We start from the raw sequence: 19,796 nt of genomic DNA on the forward strand, positions 1-19,796 counted from the left end.
AGAGGGGCATTCCAGCCTTTCAGAATGGGGGGAAAACTGTACAAAACCTGGGAAACCACCAAGCGACTGACTGGTGGTTGCGGGGAAGGGGGCAAGGCCATCTGTGTAACCCTAGAGGGCCGGATTGGGACCCCAGGAAGGCCAGATTTTGCCCCCTGGCCTGAGGTTCTTACAGTCCTGCTATACAGTATACATCCTATATACCTGCCAACCGAAGATTACACTGCATCTGATGAAGTAGAATCTAGTCTACAAAATTTATGTCATAGTAAGTTTGAAAGAGAAGAACACAGGAAGTGGCTTTATACGGAGTCAAGCCATTGGTCCATCTAGTCCAGTATTGTCAACACTAGCAGAAGCTCTCCAGGATTTCAGGCAGGATTCTTTCCTCGCCCTACATGAAGAAGCTGGGGATTGAACCTGGGACCTGCGGCATGCAAAGTGTGTGCTCCATCACACTGAGCTATGGCCCCTCCCAATAAGAAGTCATAGGAATATAGGAACATAGGAAGCTGCCTTATACTCAGTCAGAACCTTGGTCCATTTAACCAGTATTGTTGACACTGGCTGGCAGCGGCTCTCCAGGGTTTCAGGCAGGAATTTTTCCCGCCCTACCTGGAGATGCTGGGGATCGAACCTGGCACCTGCGGCATGCAAAGCAGGTGCTCTACCACTGAGCCACAGCTCCACCTCAGGCCCGAGACAGCATCTGGGGGGCCATACAATAGTTCAGATTCCTGGATCTGGAGACACCACTCGGACCCAGAGGTCCGAGCTCCTCACCTCTTCCCTTTCCAACCGGTGCAGAGAGAACCCCACCAGCTGTTTCTCCAAGTTGCAAAGGCAACCTCGGAGAGGAGGGAAAAGGGTGGCTCTGTGGGCAGGGAGGGAAGAGGATTGGGGAGACCACCTTATGAAAAATCCCGTCTCCCCAGCCTCCTTCCCCCCCACTCCACAGAGCCCCAGCTAGATGGGCAGAAAAGTCAATCTAGCAAAAATGCAGAGCAGCAGGAGCACAGAGGTGAAGATCGCCTCCACTCTCCTCAAACTCTGCATAGGGTGTCATCAGCCTCCAAGTTCATAGGCTGATGGGCACCCAGTAGGATGGCGCCCTTAGTCTTCGAAATAGCTACAAGACACTCCGTTGTTTTTGCTGCCACAGACTAAGTTGGCCACCTCTCCAGAAACTAATGTTAATAGAAGACAGGTATGACTAATTTCTGCTGGATTGTTCCTAGAAATAATAAGGCAGTCAAAAACTGAGCTTAGTGTTGGTGTTCATGAAAGAAAATGTTTGGGCAAGAATGAAAAAGAAAGAGTTGCAAAATTGCTACATAGATGATTTACCTTTCTATTCAAAGAAAGAAAGGGGTTGTAGATAAAGAAAGGGTTGCAGAATTGGTGCTGCAGAAAAGGGGGTTGCAGAAAAAGAAAGCATTGCAGAAAAAGAAAGGGTCGCGGAATTGCTATATAGTTTCTGCTCAAACTTTCAAGGCAAGGAAACACTACTATGTATTTTTGTTTCAGCTTCAATATAGATAACATATTTATTGAAAATTTTTCTCCACCAGCAATGGTGAAATCATGCTGAAAAATTACAAAACATCATGGTAAGTTGCTTTATAAAAATAAACAGAAGGGTTACACCAACATGATTTGTTCCTGGTTCCCTCAAAGTGTCAGTTTCTCTCTCATCCTTACAGGAGGATGGTGGGAGTTCAGTCTCTCTTTGAAATAGATAGCATTAGAAAATTGCATTCCATCCAGAAAAATGGTTCTGCCATCCCAGAGTCAAGGGCCTTGAAGAGGATCTTCTCCCAGTCCCTCCCAAAATAAATATAGAAAATAGCCTCTAATGAAAAGGTTTGGTCAATTTTCAAGAAAAGAAGAAGAGGCCCTTTCCCTTTTCATGGAGCAAGTAATCAGTTTCTTTTAATAGTGTTCGAGCCTTTGGTGAGTTCAGCTACCGACAAGAAGTTATGATCTCGAGATGACGATCCGCTGATCAGTAACCAAAGACAACATGAGGAAGTTGTGTGCATCAGTTGCCAAATGCCAAGCATGATCAATCTTCATTAGCAGTGATCACAATTCCATGAGCAGCCAACAAGAGGAGGTCATCTTTGGCAACTGTGGTCAAACAGATGGTGTCTTTGGTGGGTGGCTCTGTTGTATAATTTGCGGCCGTTTCACTCTGGGTTTCCGTCTCTTTGGCCTGCTCTTCGATTTGATCTGTACCACAAAGAATGCCAGGACCACCATGGCACCAAGGAACGCAAAGACTGGTATTGTCCCTCCCACATCCTGGTTGTAGCGTCCAGGCATTATTCCTGTATGGGAAAGGGAGGAAAGGAATGTACACAAGCTGATTGCGCATGTTTAACCATCCACAAATAGATTCACAGCCAGCTATAGAAGCTGCCACACAGCTACTGATTTCAATTTGGGGACTTTTCTATGCAGTGTTCTTAAACTTGGTCCTCAAAAGCACAGAAAGCCTTGAGTGGCCTAGGCTTTCATTGTGAGGGTGCATCAGTTTGAAAACTAGTGTTAGAATATCAACCTGTGCACCGGAGAGCCCTGTGGTGCCTCAGGGAGAAGACAAGTAATGGCAGAAAAGCTTCCGTTTTTAACAGCTTGCCCACTGGCTACCAATTCTCTCCTAAATATGCAACTGCAGGGGCATGATGGGTATGCTCTAAGGTGCTCTCTCAGTTCATGTGGAGCCTTAATCACAGAATAGAAGGGTTGGAAGGGGCCTACAAGACCATCGAGTTCAACCCCCTGCTCAATGCAGGAATCCAAGTCAAAGCATCCCTGACAAGTAGCTGTCCAGCTTCATCTTGAATGCCACCAGTGTGGGAGAGCCCACTACATCCCTAGGTAATTCGTTCCATTGTCGTACTACTCTAACAGTCAGGAGTTTTTTCCTGATGTTCATCCGGAATTTGGCTTTCTGTAACTTGAGTCTATTATTCCGTGTCCTCCTGGCCTTCCTCTCTGGGATAATGGTCATGTCCAACATGCAAGCAGCTGGAATAAGCTGCCTTGAGTGCCATTTTTTGGTAGAAAGGCAGGGTACAAATAAAATAAATAAAATAAGCTGACTATGCATTTTAGAACATTTCCCGATGTCTTCTGCAACACAAAGGAGATCAATCACACACACACACACACACATACTCATACACGGGCTCCTCATCCAACTAGTCTGTGTAGAAAGGGGTTATGTAAAGCCAGGAAGTTTTAAAACCACTTATTTAGAAACTGGTATGGCTGGAATATTTCAGGCATTTGCAAATTTAGCCAGGTGTGTTAGTATTAATTATGTCAACAAAAGCATATGAAATAGGCCTAAATAAGCAACAATCCAGATGCCCAAAATGCCAGATCTAGATTATTCCAGAGGTCTGTATGCTTCTTCTACGCAGTTGTGTACACCTAAGTCTAATTAAGGGCAGAGTGCCAGTCTGCAGGGAACAGCAGTCCCAACTTTCTAGTACCTACCTCCTGGAATATCCCATGCTCCACTTTCTCCAGGTGACAAAGGCCTTACTTGGGGTCGACTTTGACGGAAACTTGGCAAAGCCACTTTATCCAGGTCGATGGATAGTAACTTCTGGTGTTTCCAAAGGTTGCTGGAAGAAAATAAGGCATTCAAAACGGTTTGTACATTAAGCTACTAGTAATCTGAACTGCTAGAAAATATAGTTTTTGTCACTGTGGGGGTGGGATTGGCCCATGAACCACCCAAAGTTTGCCACCCCTGAAATGAAGAGACACTGAATTCTCAGGACCCTTGAGGGTGTATGGAGGAGTTCCCACAGGACACAATTAAAATTATCTTGCAGCTTTTTGTTCTCTCTTTTAGCTAGGTAAATTCAACTAACTGCTGCTTTTCTATGAAATGGTCTGTAAATTCCCAATGTTTAATATAGTACAAAGGAAAGCCAAACACCAAATGGATAAACTCCGAAATTATACATTATTATTTGTTAGTGCTTTTTATCATTAACTACACCCTAATTCATTCATAAACATGCATAGTTGTTCAGTTGCAATACCATGTTACTCAAGTGACATACTGATCAAATTCAAAACTGAAAGCTTACTAAGCTATTTAGCAAACTCAAAAATCACAACCTGGGTGCCGTTTCATTCAGTGGCTGTGGCTTTGCCCAGGACAGATGAGGACATGCTGGCAGAGAGCGGGGCTTGGGGTCACGCAGGTGAGCCTCGAGCACTTTTGAGTATCGATGAAGATGGTTACCTGCAATTCCACAGTAAAAGGATTACACCACCAGGTACTTGCCTGCCTGTTGTTCATGCCCTTTTCAAAGCATGAACGGTAAAAGCTCTTGCCCCACCTGAATCTAGCCCCTTCCCACAAATTCAATGATAGGAGGCGGCACAGGAAAGATGCATGACCTGGTTGAAAGGACAGATGGGTATGCCTACATCTAATGACTCCCACCAAAGCAGTCAATTTGAAATGGGGGAGGGAGGAGATATTGGGATTATTCTGCTGCACCTATGTTCACCCTCATCCATCCCTCCTTCTCCCCACTCCCTTTTTATCCCATTACCAATCCAGCCTAGGAGACCAAGGCAGATAACATCAATAAAGGGGTTGTCCCTCCACCCCCCACCAAGCCAAATACCATCAGCTCATCACTGGCTGTACAAATCAAACCAAAATCACCTTCCATTCGCTCTGGAAGAGTGTAGCCCACGCCTGTTGGAGGCCGCTGTCTGTTTTCTGAATGACTGAGGCTGGGTGGCATCACTCCGTAAGATGTGTATTGAAGAAGAGAATCAAGCAGCCAAAAGCAATCTGGGATTTAAGAATGATTTTAAAAATTATTGGGTGCTTTGCTATTTCCCTCCAGTCAAACAAGTCAGTTCTGAATGTTAACTATGTTTCTTAAACCAGGTTTCTAAAAATACTTTGCTGCCATCTGCTTCCCCTGCTACACTGCACTGTTGCTGTCTCTAAGGCCCTCCACTGCTGAAGCTCAGGCCAAATGTTTCGCAAGGTTTAAGAGAGAGCAGAAGGATGACAAGCGCTGTGTGCTCATCCATCTTCTCCTGAGGAAATAGCCACGATGCACTTCAACAGCAGGAAGACCTTTGAAGGAGAGGCACTGGGTTGGTGGAGAGGATCCTGATCACTGGACTACTATGCAGACGCTGGCTTCAAAGGCATGACAAAGCCAAGGAACAGGAACTAGGCAAAGGTCTAACCAAATCTGACAGGCAAAGGATGGAAAGTTCCACCCCTTTTCCCCACCCCACTCCCTCATTTTTTCTCTCCCTGCCACCACACCCATTGAGACCACTGCCACTGTTAGCGGTGGGCAGGCCATCCAGCATCAGGGGGTGGTTTTTCTGCCTCTGCATAGGAATGAACTGCATCCATTCAGTTCAATAGGAGAAAGTAATGTGTGCCCAGGAGCACCACCGGGATGAGAAGCAAACCTGTCCCTGGTAATTCCAGAGCCTGAAGACAGAGGCGCGTGCTTTCCCTTTTCTTAGGCCGTTTGCTACTTTGTCCCACAGAACTCAATGGAAGCCATGGTGAGCCAAGCTAGCTATATTTCAACTCACACAAAGTGTTCCTCTGACTCAACTCAAACACTACGCCAAAACCATGGTTTGTAATAACCTTGGTATAGAATAGTATGAGCTTCCAAACATACAAGAATTTTCAACTGAATATGTGTAAAATAGTAACAATAAAAATTAATAATGAACAAATTGTGGTTTAGAGCTCATGTCTGCTTGTGCCTTTGATCTGCTCAGCAAACCATAGTTAGCACAAACCATGGTTTGCAAACCCACTCCAAACCATTTTTTTCCAATTCTGGTTTGCCAGCTGATCGCAAATGATGGTTTGTCAATTCAGACATTGCACTGCCATAACCACGATCTGATGCCAAGTCTGAATGGAACACAGTGTCCATCTCTTCTACCTTCACTAATTTAGCCCTATGAAAGGAGGAGCCTTCTCCATGCCCACCCAGTGAACTTAACATGTTTGGTCTCCCTACTGTAGTATGTCAATTCACATTAAAGCCAGCCTAAGCTAAGTTACAAAGAAAGCTTGTACTTAAAAGAGGATTGTTAACTTACAAGGCAGCAGAAGGCTGCCTAGAGAGGAATGATCCTTGTTTTCAGCCTTTAAATTGGGAAAGGGCATAGATGATCCTGATTACTGCGCTTGATAAGATAAGAACTGGGAAAACTGTTCTAAGAGCCAAGGTTTGCGGCCCTCCATCTCTCTGAAATCTGAGTTGGTAGCATAAGTTTGGTCTTCTCAAACCATTTAAACACAGTTCAAAGAAACTTTCTTACAATCCCCACCCGGCATGGCTGTTTGGTGGGAATGGGAGCTAATCTTCATAATCCCAATGTCACTGAAATGTTCACCTTTGATTTTTCGTACAGAGGTCAGACACATTTTTAGGATTTATAAATCACATAGGTGAGGAATTTTAAACACAGCTAAGCTCACTGATGTCACAGCAGGAGGCTCTGCTTCCAATTCATTACATGAAAGCCAGTCTGATTGCTTGACTGCTTTGAAGAACCTACACTGGATTAAACAGCATCCTCCGGAGGTAAAAGGCACCTTGCTACTCATACAATGGATGGGGCTGTGTCTACACAACTCTCTACTTATCTGTGTTATCAACCAATTAAAGAATTTGGATTCGTTGATTAAATTTAACTATTCTGCATACTGCCAAAACCTCAATGCAGGTGGCTTTTTTATTATGTATTTATTTAACAGACTCTCATAACATATTAACAAAGCAACAGAAGTCAACTTGATCCATTCTAACTATAAATAATCCATTGTACCATAGCGTACAAGTTTTACAATTTTAGAAGCAATTAAAATGGTGGTGCTGAATCTTACACTGTCATATTCCAATATAGTATAATAATACTCCTATTTTCAATAAACATATTGTATAATTGTTGATCCTCTCTAACCCTAACAAATTTCATTAATTTAACCATATGCACCATGTCCCAAATCTTGACTAACCATTCCATTATTGATGGAGTCTCTTCCTTCCCCATCCCCCACCCCCCAGTGTTAGCTAGCAATTGTTCTTGTCTCCTGGAGAAGGTGAACAACCCTTTCCAAATCCTCTGGTGGAATCAATAATCTAACACGACAAAACGGTACAATTAAGGGATCCGGAGGAAGCATGCAACCTGTCATTTCGCCTATGTGGCCCAAGAACAGATTTCAATAATCTATTATTTTAGGACATATCCCATAGATAGGAACAACATCTGCTCAGATGCAATTTTTACTATTATCAAATTGTAATAAGACCTTTCTGTGAAGCCTGTGGCAGTGCTGGCTCCTGGTTCTTGAGGGCTCTGGGCAAGACACTTTCAAGGGCCCCCCTCCCTCAGGGAGTCTCCGTTCTCGCTGACGTTGTCACTGGCTGCTCTTGCACCTCCTCCTCTTCCTCATCACAGCTACCCCTTGCTTGCTTGACAGGCAGGGAGCAAGGAGGCCATGGCGTCTCCTGCGCCCCCTCCTCAGCACCACCGTTGCCTAGGCCGGAGCGAGAGGCAGGCAAACAAACAGCTTGCAAAGGGGAAGAGGAGGAGCAGCTCTCATCAGTGGATCCTGTTGGGGTGTGTGGGCCCTGACCGTACCTACCTTTGACGCTGGCCCTGGGCTGTGGAACACCCCCCTGCTCCCAAATACACTACTGTAACTAAGCCGAAGCGTGTGTAATTAAAATAATCACAGCTTCTTACCCTGTTTCCCCCGCCTCCATTTCCCTTCCTCTGTTTCCCATGTTTCTATCCTTGGATTTTTGCGGGGAGGGACTTGGCAAGCCTCTTATTTTGTAAGTCACAGTGTACATAGATGGCATAACAATAACAAAAATGTTATCACTATTTGTTAGACACAAAGGCCAACTGTAATGTCTTTGTTTTCAGTTCCCTATTACAATCAGGCACAAGAATCAAAAGAGCCTCCAAATTTAGATGTGTGAACTTCAGCATCAGCACCACCTATTCAAATTAGCCCTCACCAATTATTCAATTAAAGCTTGTTGTTGCTGTTCAGTCATTAAGTCGTGTCCGACTCTCTGTGACCCCGTGGACCGTAGCACGCCAGGCCTTCCTGTCCTTCACTTTCTCCCGGAGTGTGCTCAAGTCCATCCATATTCATTGCATCGGTGATGCTATCTAGCCATCTCATCCTCTGCCGTCCCCTTCTCCTTTTGCCTTCAGTCTTTCCCAGCATCAGGGTCTTTTCCAGTGAGTAATTAAAGCTTATAGTCCATTAAACCCTATGAACTAAGGATGCAATCCTATGCAACTTTAGACAGAAAAAAGTCCTGCATCTCCCAGCACCCGCCAGCCAGCATGGACTTCCTGGACTTCTTTCTGTCTAAACATGCATAGGATTGCGCCCTAAATTAAAAAGCCAGTGTGGTGTAGTGGCTAGAGTGTTGGAATAGGACCAAGGAGAGAAGAGCGCAAATCCCCATTTCGCCTAAAAAGGTCACTAGGTGACCTTGGCCCAATCACTCTCTCAGCCTAACCTACCGACCTCTCAGGATTGGCACGACGGTCAACTGAACAGTTAAATAGTATTAACTGGCCACCCATTATTCGACTGCAGTCAAATATCCTTGGAGACATGATGCTTAAAGAACTGGCCTGCTGCCTACTTAGCACAATTGCCTTATAAAAACTGTGTTTGTGTTCAGTAGTTGCTAGCATTTTGCTTTTAGTTTTCATTTCTTCCTTTTTTAAAAAAAATGCAACTGTAGGCTGATCCTGGTGTTCCAGGATAAAAAAAACAAAAAGAAGAACCACTGAATGAATCATTCACAGTTACAGAAACTTGACCTAACATTAGGTTGGGCCCAAACTTAGTCATGGTTAGAGTACACTCTTTCAGATCAATGGAACACATTAGTCACGACTAACTGAACTTCCACGGATCTCAATGGGTCTACTTTAAGCATGTCTAGGTCTGGATTCAACCCATTGTTAAGAGCTCTGATGACTCATTAGATTGTTTTACATGGATGTCATTGTTTCACAATAGTTAATAAATGTGTTTAATAAGTGTAAGTATCAAACCTGTTGATGATCGGAGTATCTTTTTATGAAGTTAATGCTTTAGAAATACTTTAGCACTCTTCGGTCAAGTTGACTCAAACTTTTTTCCCTACACAAATACCAAATCCTATCTCACAGCGTTATTGTGAGGATGAAGGGGTGGGGGGACCATGTATACCAGAGGCTTCTGTCTAGCGGATGTCAACCCCGATAGGGTTGCACCTTAAAACTTTAAAATAGACTGCATTTCTGTAAATTCCAGATCCTACTGTGTATCCCTAATTATTTTCATTTATTTGTATCTATACAGAGACACACCCAAACATGTTTGCATACATACATTTTTTAAACCTGTGGTTGTGCATTAGCATTGTGGTGGCTAAAGTTAACTTACACAAGTCATGGGGTTTCGCTCAGCACTGTTTACACACCTTTTTGCCTGTGGCTATCATCCAAGCAATTTGAGTCACCGTACAAAACGATCCTGCCTCCACCTTCGGAAGGAACTTGGAAGAGGCCCAAAATGGGGACATTTTCTACTATCGCTGTCTCCTGCTTTAAAACCTCAAGACCTAGAAAAAAAGTCAGAGAGCACATCGATCAGTCAGCAGCATCCCAATAATCTCACATGACTTAAGTACTGGGGGACAAAAACCACTGGCTCTCAAACAGAATGTAAAATGCATTATATTTCTAAGGGGCAGGTTGTTGTTAACAAGATGGAAAAACCCATCTGCCTAACCCCATATACCTTTGCCTGTAGAATGCTGGGCATTTCCACTTTAAACCAGCGGTGGGCAGACGGTAGATCAGGATCTATCGGTAGGTCCCTGGGTGATTTGGTGTAGATTGGCAAGGATTCCTGCCTCCCATTTGTTCACCAATAACAACAACAAAATCACACACACACCCCTCCCTAAATTGTATGTTGAAATGAAGAAAGCCTGGGGCAACCAGGACTGGAAGGACTGTGAGCTCTGTTCAAAATAAAATCCTGGACTCAGAATTCTTTAATTTTAAGTGTATGTCTTTTGCACCAGGCTCTGGTTGGTGGATCTCAGAGCTCTAGGAGAAAACAAAGTAGATCTTGCAAACTGGAAGTCTGCTTACCCTGCTTTAAACAACAATTTATCATGCCTCCCAAAGAACAGAGGGATGTAATTATTAATAGGCCATTTGTTTCATTTGACTGTGAAGAATGTACGTGTAATGCAATGAGCTTATACTGAAAATGTAGATGTCTGTCAAATCAGTTTTTTTATGTGGTGGCTCCAAGTTTTAGGAACTCCTTGGGGAAAATTCCTTGAGTGGGTTCATCTCCTCCTCACCACTGTCCGTTCACTTGCCCTCTTTCTCTGAGCCCAATCCATCCAGCCACTAAGAGGACAAGATGAGCAAAGGCTGCCACTTCTTCTCCTTGCACCTGTCACTGCCCACTTATTGTGAGAAGTTGGGTAAAGAATGGCTACATTCACATGTCACTTTAAACCATCGTTTAGCATAACGTGAATGAGCCTGGCCTCCTCCCGTCCTCCCCTACCCACCCCCCACAGGGCCAGGAGGAGGGATTTCAGAAGTAAGTGCTCACTTCTGCTTTCCTTTAAACTTGGCTTGTTATCTGCATGGGACTGCAGATGATCAGTTTCAAACCAAGGCAACTGCAAACCATGGGTTACAAAGCTAGCTTGTTGAAACTCTTCCTAGTTAATGTAAATCCATGAGGTTGAGTTCAGACATGACAACAAGCCAAGTTTAAAGGCTACTGTAAGTAAAGGCAACTGAAAGATAAAGGTTCCAAAATCCTCCTCCTGATTGCATGCGGGCGGGGGGAGTGAATGAGCCTAGGAGGACTCTCTAGGCTCATTTACATTGTGCTAAAACACCACCCCCCTTCATGGATCACTGCCTTGTTGTGGCGAAGGGGCTTGCGTAACTCAGTGAAGCCATAAGCTATGCCGTGCAGGGCCACCCAAGACGGACAGGTCATGGCAGAGAGTTCTGACAAAATGTGGTCCACTGGAGAAGGAAATGGCAACCCACTCCAGTATTCTTGCCAAGAAAACCCCATGGAACGTGTCACAAGGCTAAAAGATATGACGCCGGAAGATGAGCCCCTCAGGTCGGAAGGTGTCCAATATGCTACTGGGGAAGAGCAGAGGGTATTTCCAAGTAGCGTCAGAAAGAGTGAAGCGGCTGGGCCAAACCCGAAAGGACACTCAGCTGTGGATGTGTCTGGCGGTGAAAAGAAAATCCGATGCTGTAAAGAACAATATTGTTTAGGAACCTGGAATGTCAGATCAATGAATCAAGGTAAGCTGGAGGTGGTCAAACATGAGATGGCAAGATTGAACATCGACATCTTGGGAATCAGCGAACTAAAATGGACAGGCATGGGCGAATTTAATTCAGGTGACCATCATATCTACTATTGTGGGCAAGAATCCCTTAGAAGAAATGGAGTAGCACTCATAGTCAACAAAAGGGTGGGAAAAGCAGTACTGGGGTACAATCTTAAAAATGATAGAATGATCTCAGTACGAATCCAAGGCAAACCATTCAACATCACAGTAATTCAAGTCTATGCCCCAACCACTGAGGCCGAAGAAGCTGAGGTTGATCGGTTCTATGAAGACCTACAACACCTTCTAGAACTAACACCAAAAAAAGATGTCCTCTTCATCATAGGGGATTGGAATGCTAAAGTAGGAAGTCAAGAAATCACCGGGATAACAGGCAGGCATGGCCTTGGTGTACAAAATGAAGCAGGACAAAAGCTAATAGAGTTTTGCCAAGAGAACATGCTGATCATAGCAAACACTCTTTTCCAACAGCACAAGAGGCGACTCTACACATGGACGTCACCAGATGGTCAATATCGAAATCAGATTGATTATGTCCTTTGCAGCCAAAGATGGAGAAGCTCCATACAGTCAGTCAAAACAAGACCTGGAGCTGACTGTGGCTCAGATCATGAGCTGCTTCTTGCAAAATTTCGGCTTAAATTGAAGAACGTCGGGAAAACCACTAAACCGTTCAGGTATGACCTAAATCATATCCCTGATGAATATACAGTGGAGGTGAGGAATAGATTTCAGGGATTAGACCTGATAGACAGAGTGCCTGAGGAACTATGGACGGAGGTCCGTAACATTGTTCAGGAGGCAGCAACGAAATCCATCCCAAAGGAAAAGAAATGCAAGAAAGCCAAGTGGCTGTCTGATGAGGCTTTACAAGTAGCTGAGGAAAGAAGGGAAGCGAAAAGCAAAGGAGAAAGGGGAAGATATACCCAACTGAATGCAGAGTTCCAGAGAATAGCAAGGAGAGACAAGAAGGCCTTCTTAAATGAACAATGCAAAGAAATCGAGGAAAACAACAGAATGGGAAAGACTAGAGATCTCTTCAAGAAAATTGGAGATCTCAAGGGAACGTTTTGTGCAAAGACGGGCATGATAAAGGACAAAGAAGGCAGGGACCTAACAGAAGCAGATGAGATTAAGAAGAGGTGGCAAGAATACACAGAAGAACTATACAGGAAAGATCTGAATGTCCCTGATAGCCATGATAGTGCGGTCACTGAACTTGAGCCGGACATCCTAGAGAGTGAAGTCAAGTGGGCCTTAGGAAGCATTAGTAACAACAAAGCTAGCGGAGATGACAGTATTCCAGCCGAGCTATTTAAAATCCTAAAAGATGATGCTGTTAAAGTGCTGCATTCAATATGCCAACAAATCTGGAACACTCAACAGTGGCCACAAGACTGGAAAAGGTCAGTTTACATTCCAATTCCAAAGAAGGGCAACGCCAAAGAGTGTTCAAACTACCGCACAATTGCGCTCATTTCACATGCCAGCAAGGTGATGCTCAAAATCCTACAAGCTAGGCTTCAGCAGTATGCGAACCGAGAACTACCGGAAGTACAAGCTGGGTTTCGAAGAGGCAGAGGAACTAGAGATCAAATCGCCAACATTCGCTGCATCATGGAGAAAGCAAGAGAATTCCAGAAAAACGTCTATTTCTGCTTCATTGACTACGCTAAAGCCTTTGATTGTGTGGATCACAACAAACTGTGGCAAATTCTGAAAGTGATGGGAGTACCAGACCACCTTACCTGTCTCCTGAGAAACCTGTACGAGGGTCAAGAAGCAACAGTAAGAACCAGACATGGAACAACCGAGTGGTTCAAAATTGGGAAAGGAGTACGACAAGGCTGCATATTGTCACCCTGCTTATTTAACTTATATGCAGAGTACATCATGAGAAATGCCGGGTTGGATGAATCAGAGGTCGGAATTAAGATTGCCGGGAGAATTATCAACAACCTCCGATATGCAGACGATACCACCCTAATGGCAGAAAGCGAAGAGGATCTCAAGAGCCTCTTGTTGAGGGTGAAAGAGGAGAGTGCAAAAGCTGGTTTGAAACTCAACATTAAAAAAACTAAGATCATGGCATCTGGCCCCATCACTTCCTGGCATATAGAAGGGGAAGAAATGGAAGCAGTGACAGATTTTACTTTCTTGGGCTCCAAGATCACCGCAGACGGTGACTGTAGCCATGAAATTAAAAGACGCTTGCTCCTTGGGAGGAAAGCTATGGCAAACCTAGACAGCATAGTAAGAAGCAGAGACATCACCTTGCCGACAAAGGTCCGTCTAATCAAAGCTATGGTTTTCCCAGTAGTAATGTATGGCTGTGAGAGCTGGACTATAAGGAAGGCTGAGCGCCGAAGAATTGATGCTTTCGAACTGTGGTGCTGGAGAAGACTCTTACGAGTCCCCTGGACTGCAAGGAGGTCAAATCAGTCCATCCTAAAGGAAATCAACCCTGAGTGCTCATTGGAAGGACAGATAATGAAGCTGAAGCTCCAATATTTTGGCCACCTAATGCGAAGAGAAAACTCCCTGGAAAAGACCCTGATGCTGGGAAAGACTGAAGGCAAAAGGAGAAGGGGACGGCAGAGGATGAGATGGCTAGATAGCATCACGGATGCAATGAATATGAACTTGAGCACGCTCCGGGAGAGAGTGCAGGACAGGAAGGCCTGGCGTGCTATGGTCCATGGGGTCACGAAGAGTCGGACACGACTGAACGACTGAACAACAAAACACCACCAGTGACAACAAAGAGGAGCACTGGCTAGTCCAGTGGGCTCTGAGGGTTGGCAGGGGGCCCCTGCTGGGTTGTGGTCCTCAACAAGTCCCTGATGATGCTAACCTGACACCAGCCACGGCATTGTGATATAGATGGATGGATGGATAGATCTGTATTGTTACCCTGCTTTTCAGACTACTGTCGTCCCCCAGAGTGGCTGACATCAGTCAAAAAGAGAGACAGGCCCTGCCCTCAGGTTTGTGAATTAAAAAGACAAGAGTGATGAGGGAAGGGGAGTGGAGGGGAAAAGGAGGGAGATCAAGGTGGTGAGCTATAAGCGAGCATGGAAATGCACCAGGCCAGGGTGATTTTCCCTTGCTCTTGCTTTAATAGCAGTTGGTGGCTCTTGTTCCCTGGGCCAATGGATAGGGTCAGAGTGTTCATTCCCCTTCCTTCTGCAGCCCCAGGGCAATTGTCAGCTGGGGCTGAATGCTCTTTCTGGCAGGGAGGGGGAAGCGAGCTCCCGCCAACTGCTCCTTCCCCAGCCAATGGATGGGCCAGGCTTGTCTCCCCCTTGGCTTGATGGTATTCCTGGGGGCAGAGAGGGGGCAGCCTCCCAGTGGCCCCAGGTCCTGGCTGATGGCGAAAGCCAGAGTGCGCTTCCCTTCTCTGCAGGATGGAGAACATCCACCAGTGTACAAGTTGTGTGCCTGTAAGTTGTGCAAAACATGGCACAAATCCTTTGCTTGCATATTTTGAAACAAAAGTTTGTAAATGGTTCATCAGGATTTAAATAGGCCACAATAAGACTGGAAGGCTGAATACAATGCCACCAAATTGCCAGCATTCTTCTTTTTGTTGCACTGGATGATAAGGTCAAATAATGGGCAGCGAGTGAGTGAAAGAAAGGAGGGAAAATGTATTTTTCCACTAGCAAGTACTGTTCATTATGACCACAACTTCCTGGTTTATCAACAGTCGTGTTAATGGTTCAGCATAAATGAAAGTAGATTGGTCGGCTCATTTCGGGGAAACATTAAAGAGGGCAAACCGACATCAGGAGAATTCTAACAAAGGCCCTGCTCCAAAGTGTACTGGGGAAGGGAGCAAGTGTTCTTAACAGAATAGCAGCTCCTTTCTTTTCTCATAACTAGAGATGGGGGAGAAATGCATTTGGTTTTCATTTTAATCTGGGCCTACCTAATATGCACCTCCTGAACCAGTATGCGAACCAAAATGCTGTTGTCCTTTCATATTCGCACTTAAACCAATCAAAAATTTCGTACAAGAATGCATATATTAGTGGAAGGTGTTCACAAAATAACGTATACCTAATTAAGGATGTACGAATCAGTCTATATCTGTTCTGTGTCATTTTTGTATATACTCAATCCTGTCTGTTCTGCCAAATTTCTGCACAACTTTCCCTAACATATGCCTTTTGTATGAAGCTTTCCCAGATGTATATGCCTGTTGAGACAAGAAATCCACTGCAAAATTCAGAGGTGGGGAATCCAAAGGGTAACCATGTTCCAATCCACGCACAAGTCTGGGAAGTATGAATTAGATTGGCTTGTGTAAAAATGCAGGCCTATTGCAATTCTCCAGCACCCCTCTTCACAGTAGGGAAAACTGATTGCAAAAATGCTTCTATTGGGTAAAACTGCATACACAAACACAGATATTATAGGAGAAATGTGCAGGAAAACAAGCACATATGTTCCTCCAGGCATTTGCAAACATTTTGAAAAGTGATGCAGAAACAGGATGGAATGAACTTAAGACTGGAAAAAGACAAAAACAACTGAAACTGATGGATTTGTCCATCCCTACTCATGAGACACAGGACACTAATGCATGGTTTGTTGAATTCTGGGTTGTCATGATGTGTGAATGTGGCCATGCTTAGAGACCATGGTTTGTTCATCACAAACAACCCCCCTCCAAAAAGCTATGGTTTGTTGCTGGGTTGTTAACTCTGGGTTGTTTAAACTATGGGTTGTTATATGTGAACCCAGAATTGAGGGTTGTTCATGAGTTCTTTCACTAGGCTACAGCGGTGGCAGGCAAGAGCAGTAAGGCATATGGGATACAGGGCCAGAGAGGGAGAAGGAGGAGCAAAATGAACCATCTAGAAATATTTTAAATAAAATACAAAGCCAGGGATTGAGAAAATAAAGCAATTTCGTCTGCCAGTCAAACCCTGGGTAGGGCAACATACCATGGGTTAACCATTATGTTATGGTTAAATAAACCATGAGTTAGCATTATGTGCAAATCAGGCCATTGCAAGTTGCTTTTTAAATTCCTGTGAGTTTGCAAAGCAGTTTCTGATGCAGGTTTGGAGGCAGTAAAACCCATGCACATCTGTTATCTGCTCTGTTCCCAGATGTGGTCAGAGGAGGGGGTGCTCCTGGGGTGGGGTTGTTCTTTGCCCCACTGCCAAATTTAAGACAGCCGGATCTGAGTAGATGTCAGGCGTACAGTGAGGGAGTCTGTTCATTTGTTCTAGGGTGGAAGACTTACATGGGAAGCCTACATGGGCCCCAGAGGAGTCTGTAAACAACAGCTACAGAATTAATAGCACAGAATGGGAAGGTCCACCCAAGTTACGTGTGCACCTATATGGGCCTCAAACACATGCAGACATCAAGATTTTCTGCACATCTATTCTGGGTTTTTTTACAGAGATCAGGGGCAGATCCAGGACTACTCAGGGGAATATAAAATGAAATGCAACTCGGTACCTTGATCCTTAAAAGCCTGTGCAATTACAGTGCCATCTTCTGGAAACTTTGCAATACTACATCCCGAGGCATAGTTCACTGAAAATAAATGTGAAAAAGATACAAGTTCACCCATTCTAGTTACAGTTTAACTAGAAACCTGCAGCCAAAGAATTGATTCAAATCAGCTGCCCCCACCCCAGCCCTCTTGAGGCCCCAATGTGGAGAAGGCTCTGAGCACCCTGAACCATTTGATCCTATGCATGTTCACTCAGAAATCTCATTCAGGTCAATGGCACTGACTCCCATAACGGCTATTTTGGTAGATGCGGCTTTCCCTATCACAGGGCTGCAGCAATGGTGGACTCGGCATCAGGCACAACTCTTTCTTGTATCTGCAACCCAAGCCCCCACCTGGCAGCCAGGCTCCTTCCTTTGTCCCGTTCCGTTCCTGCCAATAGCAAATGGTTCCCCTGTCCACGGGCCCTGTGTGAGGGATTCCTCCTACTCTCTCCTCAGCCTGGCCTTTGTGATTCCTTCACCCTCCTCCCCCCAGCAATACCCTCCTTCTTAAAGGTTGTATTTCTTTTAGCTAGCCTGCCTCCTGGGATCTCATGCCCAATTTAGCCACGGAGAAATCTCTCTCTCTCTCTCTCTCTCTCTCTCCCCCCCCACCCACGACATGGCTTCCCATGTATAAAATGGTGACGATTTTAAATCTCTGCATTCCTGCTAAGTTTTATTCTGGTTGTACTTTTATATTGTAGTTTTAAGCTTTCATATTTTATACTGTTTTATGTTGTGCTTTGTGGTTTTAATTTCTGTGAACCGCCCAGAGAGCTTCAGCTATTGGGTGGTATAGAAATGAAATGAAATGAAATGAAATGAAATGAAATGAAATGAAATGAAATAAAATAAAATAAAATAGTGACCTGCATCACAGAGGTGTTGGAGTAGATGGGTGAGAAAAGGCAGCACAATGTATACTAACAGTGCTGCATAAAAAACAAGTATGCAATATTTTATTTACCCAACAATGACTTAGTATGAACACAGAAGTGTCACAACTATAGCACGCTGATCAGTGCCTCAAAAATTATCTGTCATCCACCCTGACGTCTAGAAATATTGGGAGAAATGGGGAGGGCTATTGAGCAATTACAGCTCCTGGTTCCCATCAAGCAGATATGTTTGCAGTGAATAACCCGGGAGGCAGGGGGGATCCTCATGGAACTGGGTTCCATGAGCTTCCTATATGTGCCATCATGATTTCAGTGAACAACAAGAATTTAACTAGTCCTTCACATATTAGACCCCTGCAGATAGCCCTCTTTTATACAAATGGCATGGTAACAGAAAAGTTACAGTGATATCAGAAAAAGTGACAATTTGAATCTACTCTTTGAATGGGAAAATGTGTCATGTTCCAGTGTGACAGTTTTGTACATTGCCTGGTATGCTTCGGCTGCAACCCTATGTGAACTTACTTGGGAGTAAGCCCAACTGAACACAGTGGGATTTACTTCTGAGTAAACATGCATTGGATTGGGCTGCATGATACTTTCTCAATAAAATAGGATGATGGCAACAACGCTTGTTGTCATCTGTTCCCCCAGAGATTATGCTGCCCAATATCAGGCCCAGTCTAAACAAACATCTGATCACATCATAAAGGTGTCCAAGGACCCCTTCAGATGGCAGGTCGGGGACTCTCCTATGGGGGCAAAAGGGGAACTCCATATAGCTAGAAGCCTAGCAGGTCAGAAATAATCTAGAGCAGCCTTTCCCAACCTTTGATAGACTGCATGACCAATGGTCAGGGATGATGGGAGTTGTAATCCAACATCTAGGGACCCAAGGCTGGGAAAGATTGCTCTAGAACAGGGGTGGCAACTTGTAGCCTGCCAGATGTTTTGGCCTATAACTCCCATTAGCCCCAGCCAGCATAGCCCAATAGTGAGGGATCATGGGAGTTGTAGGCCAAAACATCTGGAGGCCCGTAAGCTGCTCATCCCTGCTGTAGAACCTCTCTCCCTGACAGCTACTTTTCTATGTGCGAGGAGTGATTTATATGAAAAAGCACTCGACTGTGCACCTGCTCCACCCGCAGTCTGAAGAAGCACAGTCCAGGATCAGCAGTTTTATCAAGTGAGCAGCTGTTTCTGTAGACCAGGCCTTAACTGTCAGATACTGATGAGTACTGTTTACTTACTTTCATGGCTTGCCATGGTAAAATCCCCTTCGTATAGCCCATCGCTGAAGGCCATGCCCCAGACGGAGAGAAGATCGTTCAGAGCTGGAATATTAGCTCCTCCGGTATCAGGCATCCACCATTGCCTACAAAAAGAGCAGCACAACACAGGTTATTACAACTCAGAAAGCCCTGCCATTTCTTTTGTGGGAAATAGCAATGTCCCAGGCCCAACATCCATGCTGAGTCAGAAGTCATCGAGGCCACAGCATTCATGTTTATCTTACCAAAGAAGCCTCTTCAATCTTCAGATTTTCAGAGGCTTAAAAAAAATTCTATGCACACCTAACCATTGATTGAATAAATGCCTAGCTCCTTTTGGCAGTTTTCAAAATCCCAGCTTAAGTTAATTGAAGGTTTAGAATGCTTTATGTTTTCTATTTTTGCATTCACTTTTTAGTCCTTAAAAACATTAAGATCACCAGAAGACACAACAGAGCACTTTGATATATATGGCTTGGCAAGGAACGGAGAGACTCTAGGAGTTCATAGTTGGGTATTTCTGACACACTGAATACAGAAAAGTCTAGGCTGGTTCACACATAGTACTAAGCCAGGATTTAGCACTATGTGCACAAGCTGGAATGAGCCCAAGGGACACCTCGGGCTCATGGGCG

At 44.6% G+C, this 19,796-nt stretch overlaps 1 protein-coding gene across 4 annotated transcripts in view; it reads right to left on the reverse strand.

Annotated features, from left to right (window-relative positions):
- Positions 1-1,520: 1,520 nt before the first annotated feature.
- MBTPS1 (membrane bound transcription factor peptidase, site 1) overlaps positions 1,521-19,796 on the reverse strand; it is a 53,612-nt gene continuing 35,336 nt past the window's right edge. For all 4 annotated transcript variants that reach the window (XM_084812037.1, XM_084812036.1, XM_084812034.1 and 1 more), the window contains exons 17-23: positions 19,141-19,265; positions 16,950-17,027; positions 9,543-9,683; positions 4,703-4,834; positions 4,144-4,270; positions 3,508-3,638; positions 1,521-2,330 (exon numbers count right to left, since the gene is read on the reverse strand). In XM_084812037.1, coding sequence (XP_084668163.1) covers positions 2,137-2,330; positions 3,508-3,638; positions 4,144-4,270; positions 4,703-4,834; positions 9,543-9,683; positions 16,950-17,027; positions 19,141-19,265 — 928 coding nt within the window. In that variant the 3' untranslated portion in view covers positions 1,521-2,136. The remainder of the gene's footprint in view (positions 2,331-3,507; positions 3,639-4,143; positions 4,271-4,702; positions 4,835-9,542; positions 9,684-16,949; positions 17,028-19,140; positions 19,266-19,796) is intronic.

This window comes from Heloderma suspectum, chromosome 8, assembly GCF_057233095.1.
Source record: "Heloderma suspectum isolate Gila_16-S chromosome 8, 16-S_ref, whole genome shotgun sequence".
Classification (NCBI taxonomy): Eukaryota; Metazoa; Chordata; class Lepidosauria; order Squamata; family Helodermatidae; genus Heloderma; species Heloderma suspectum.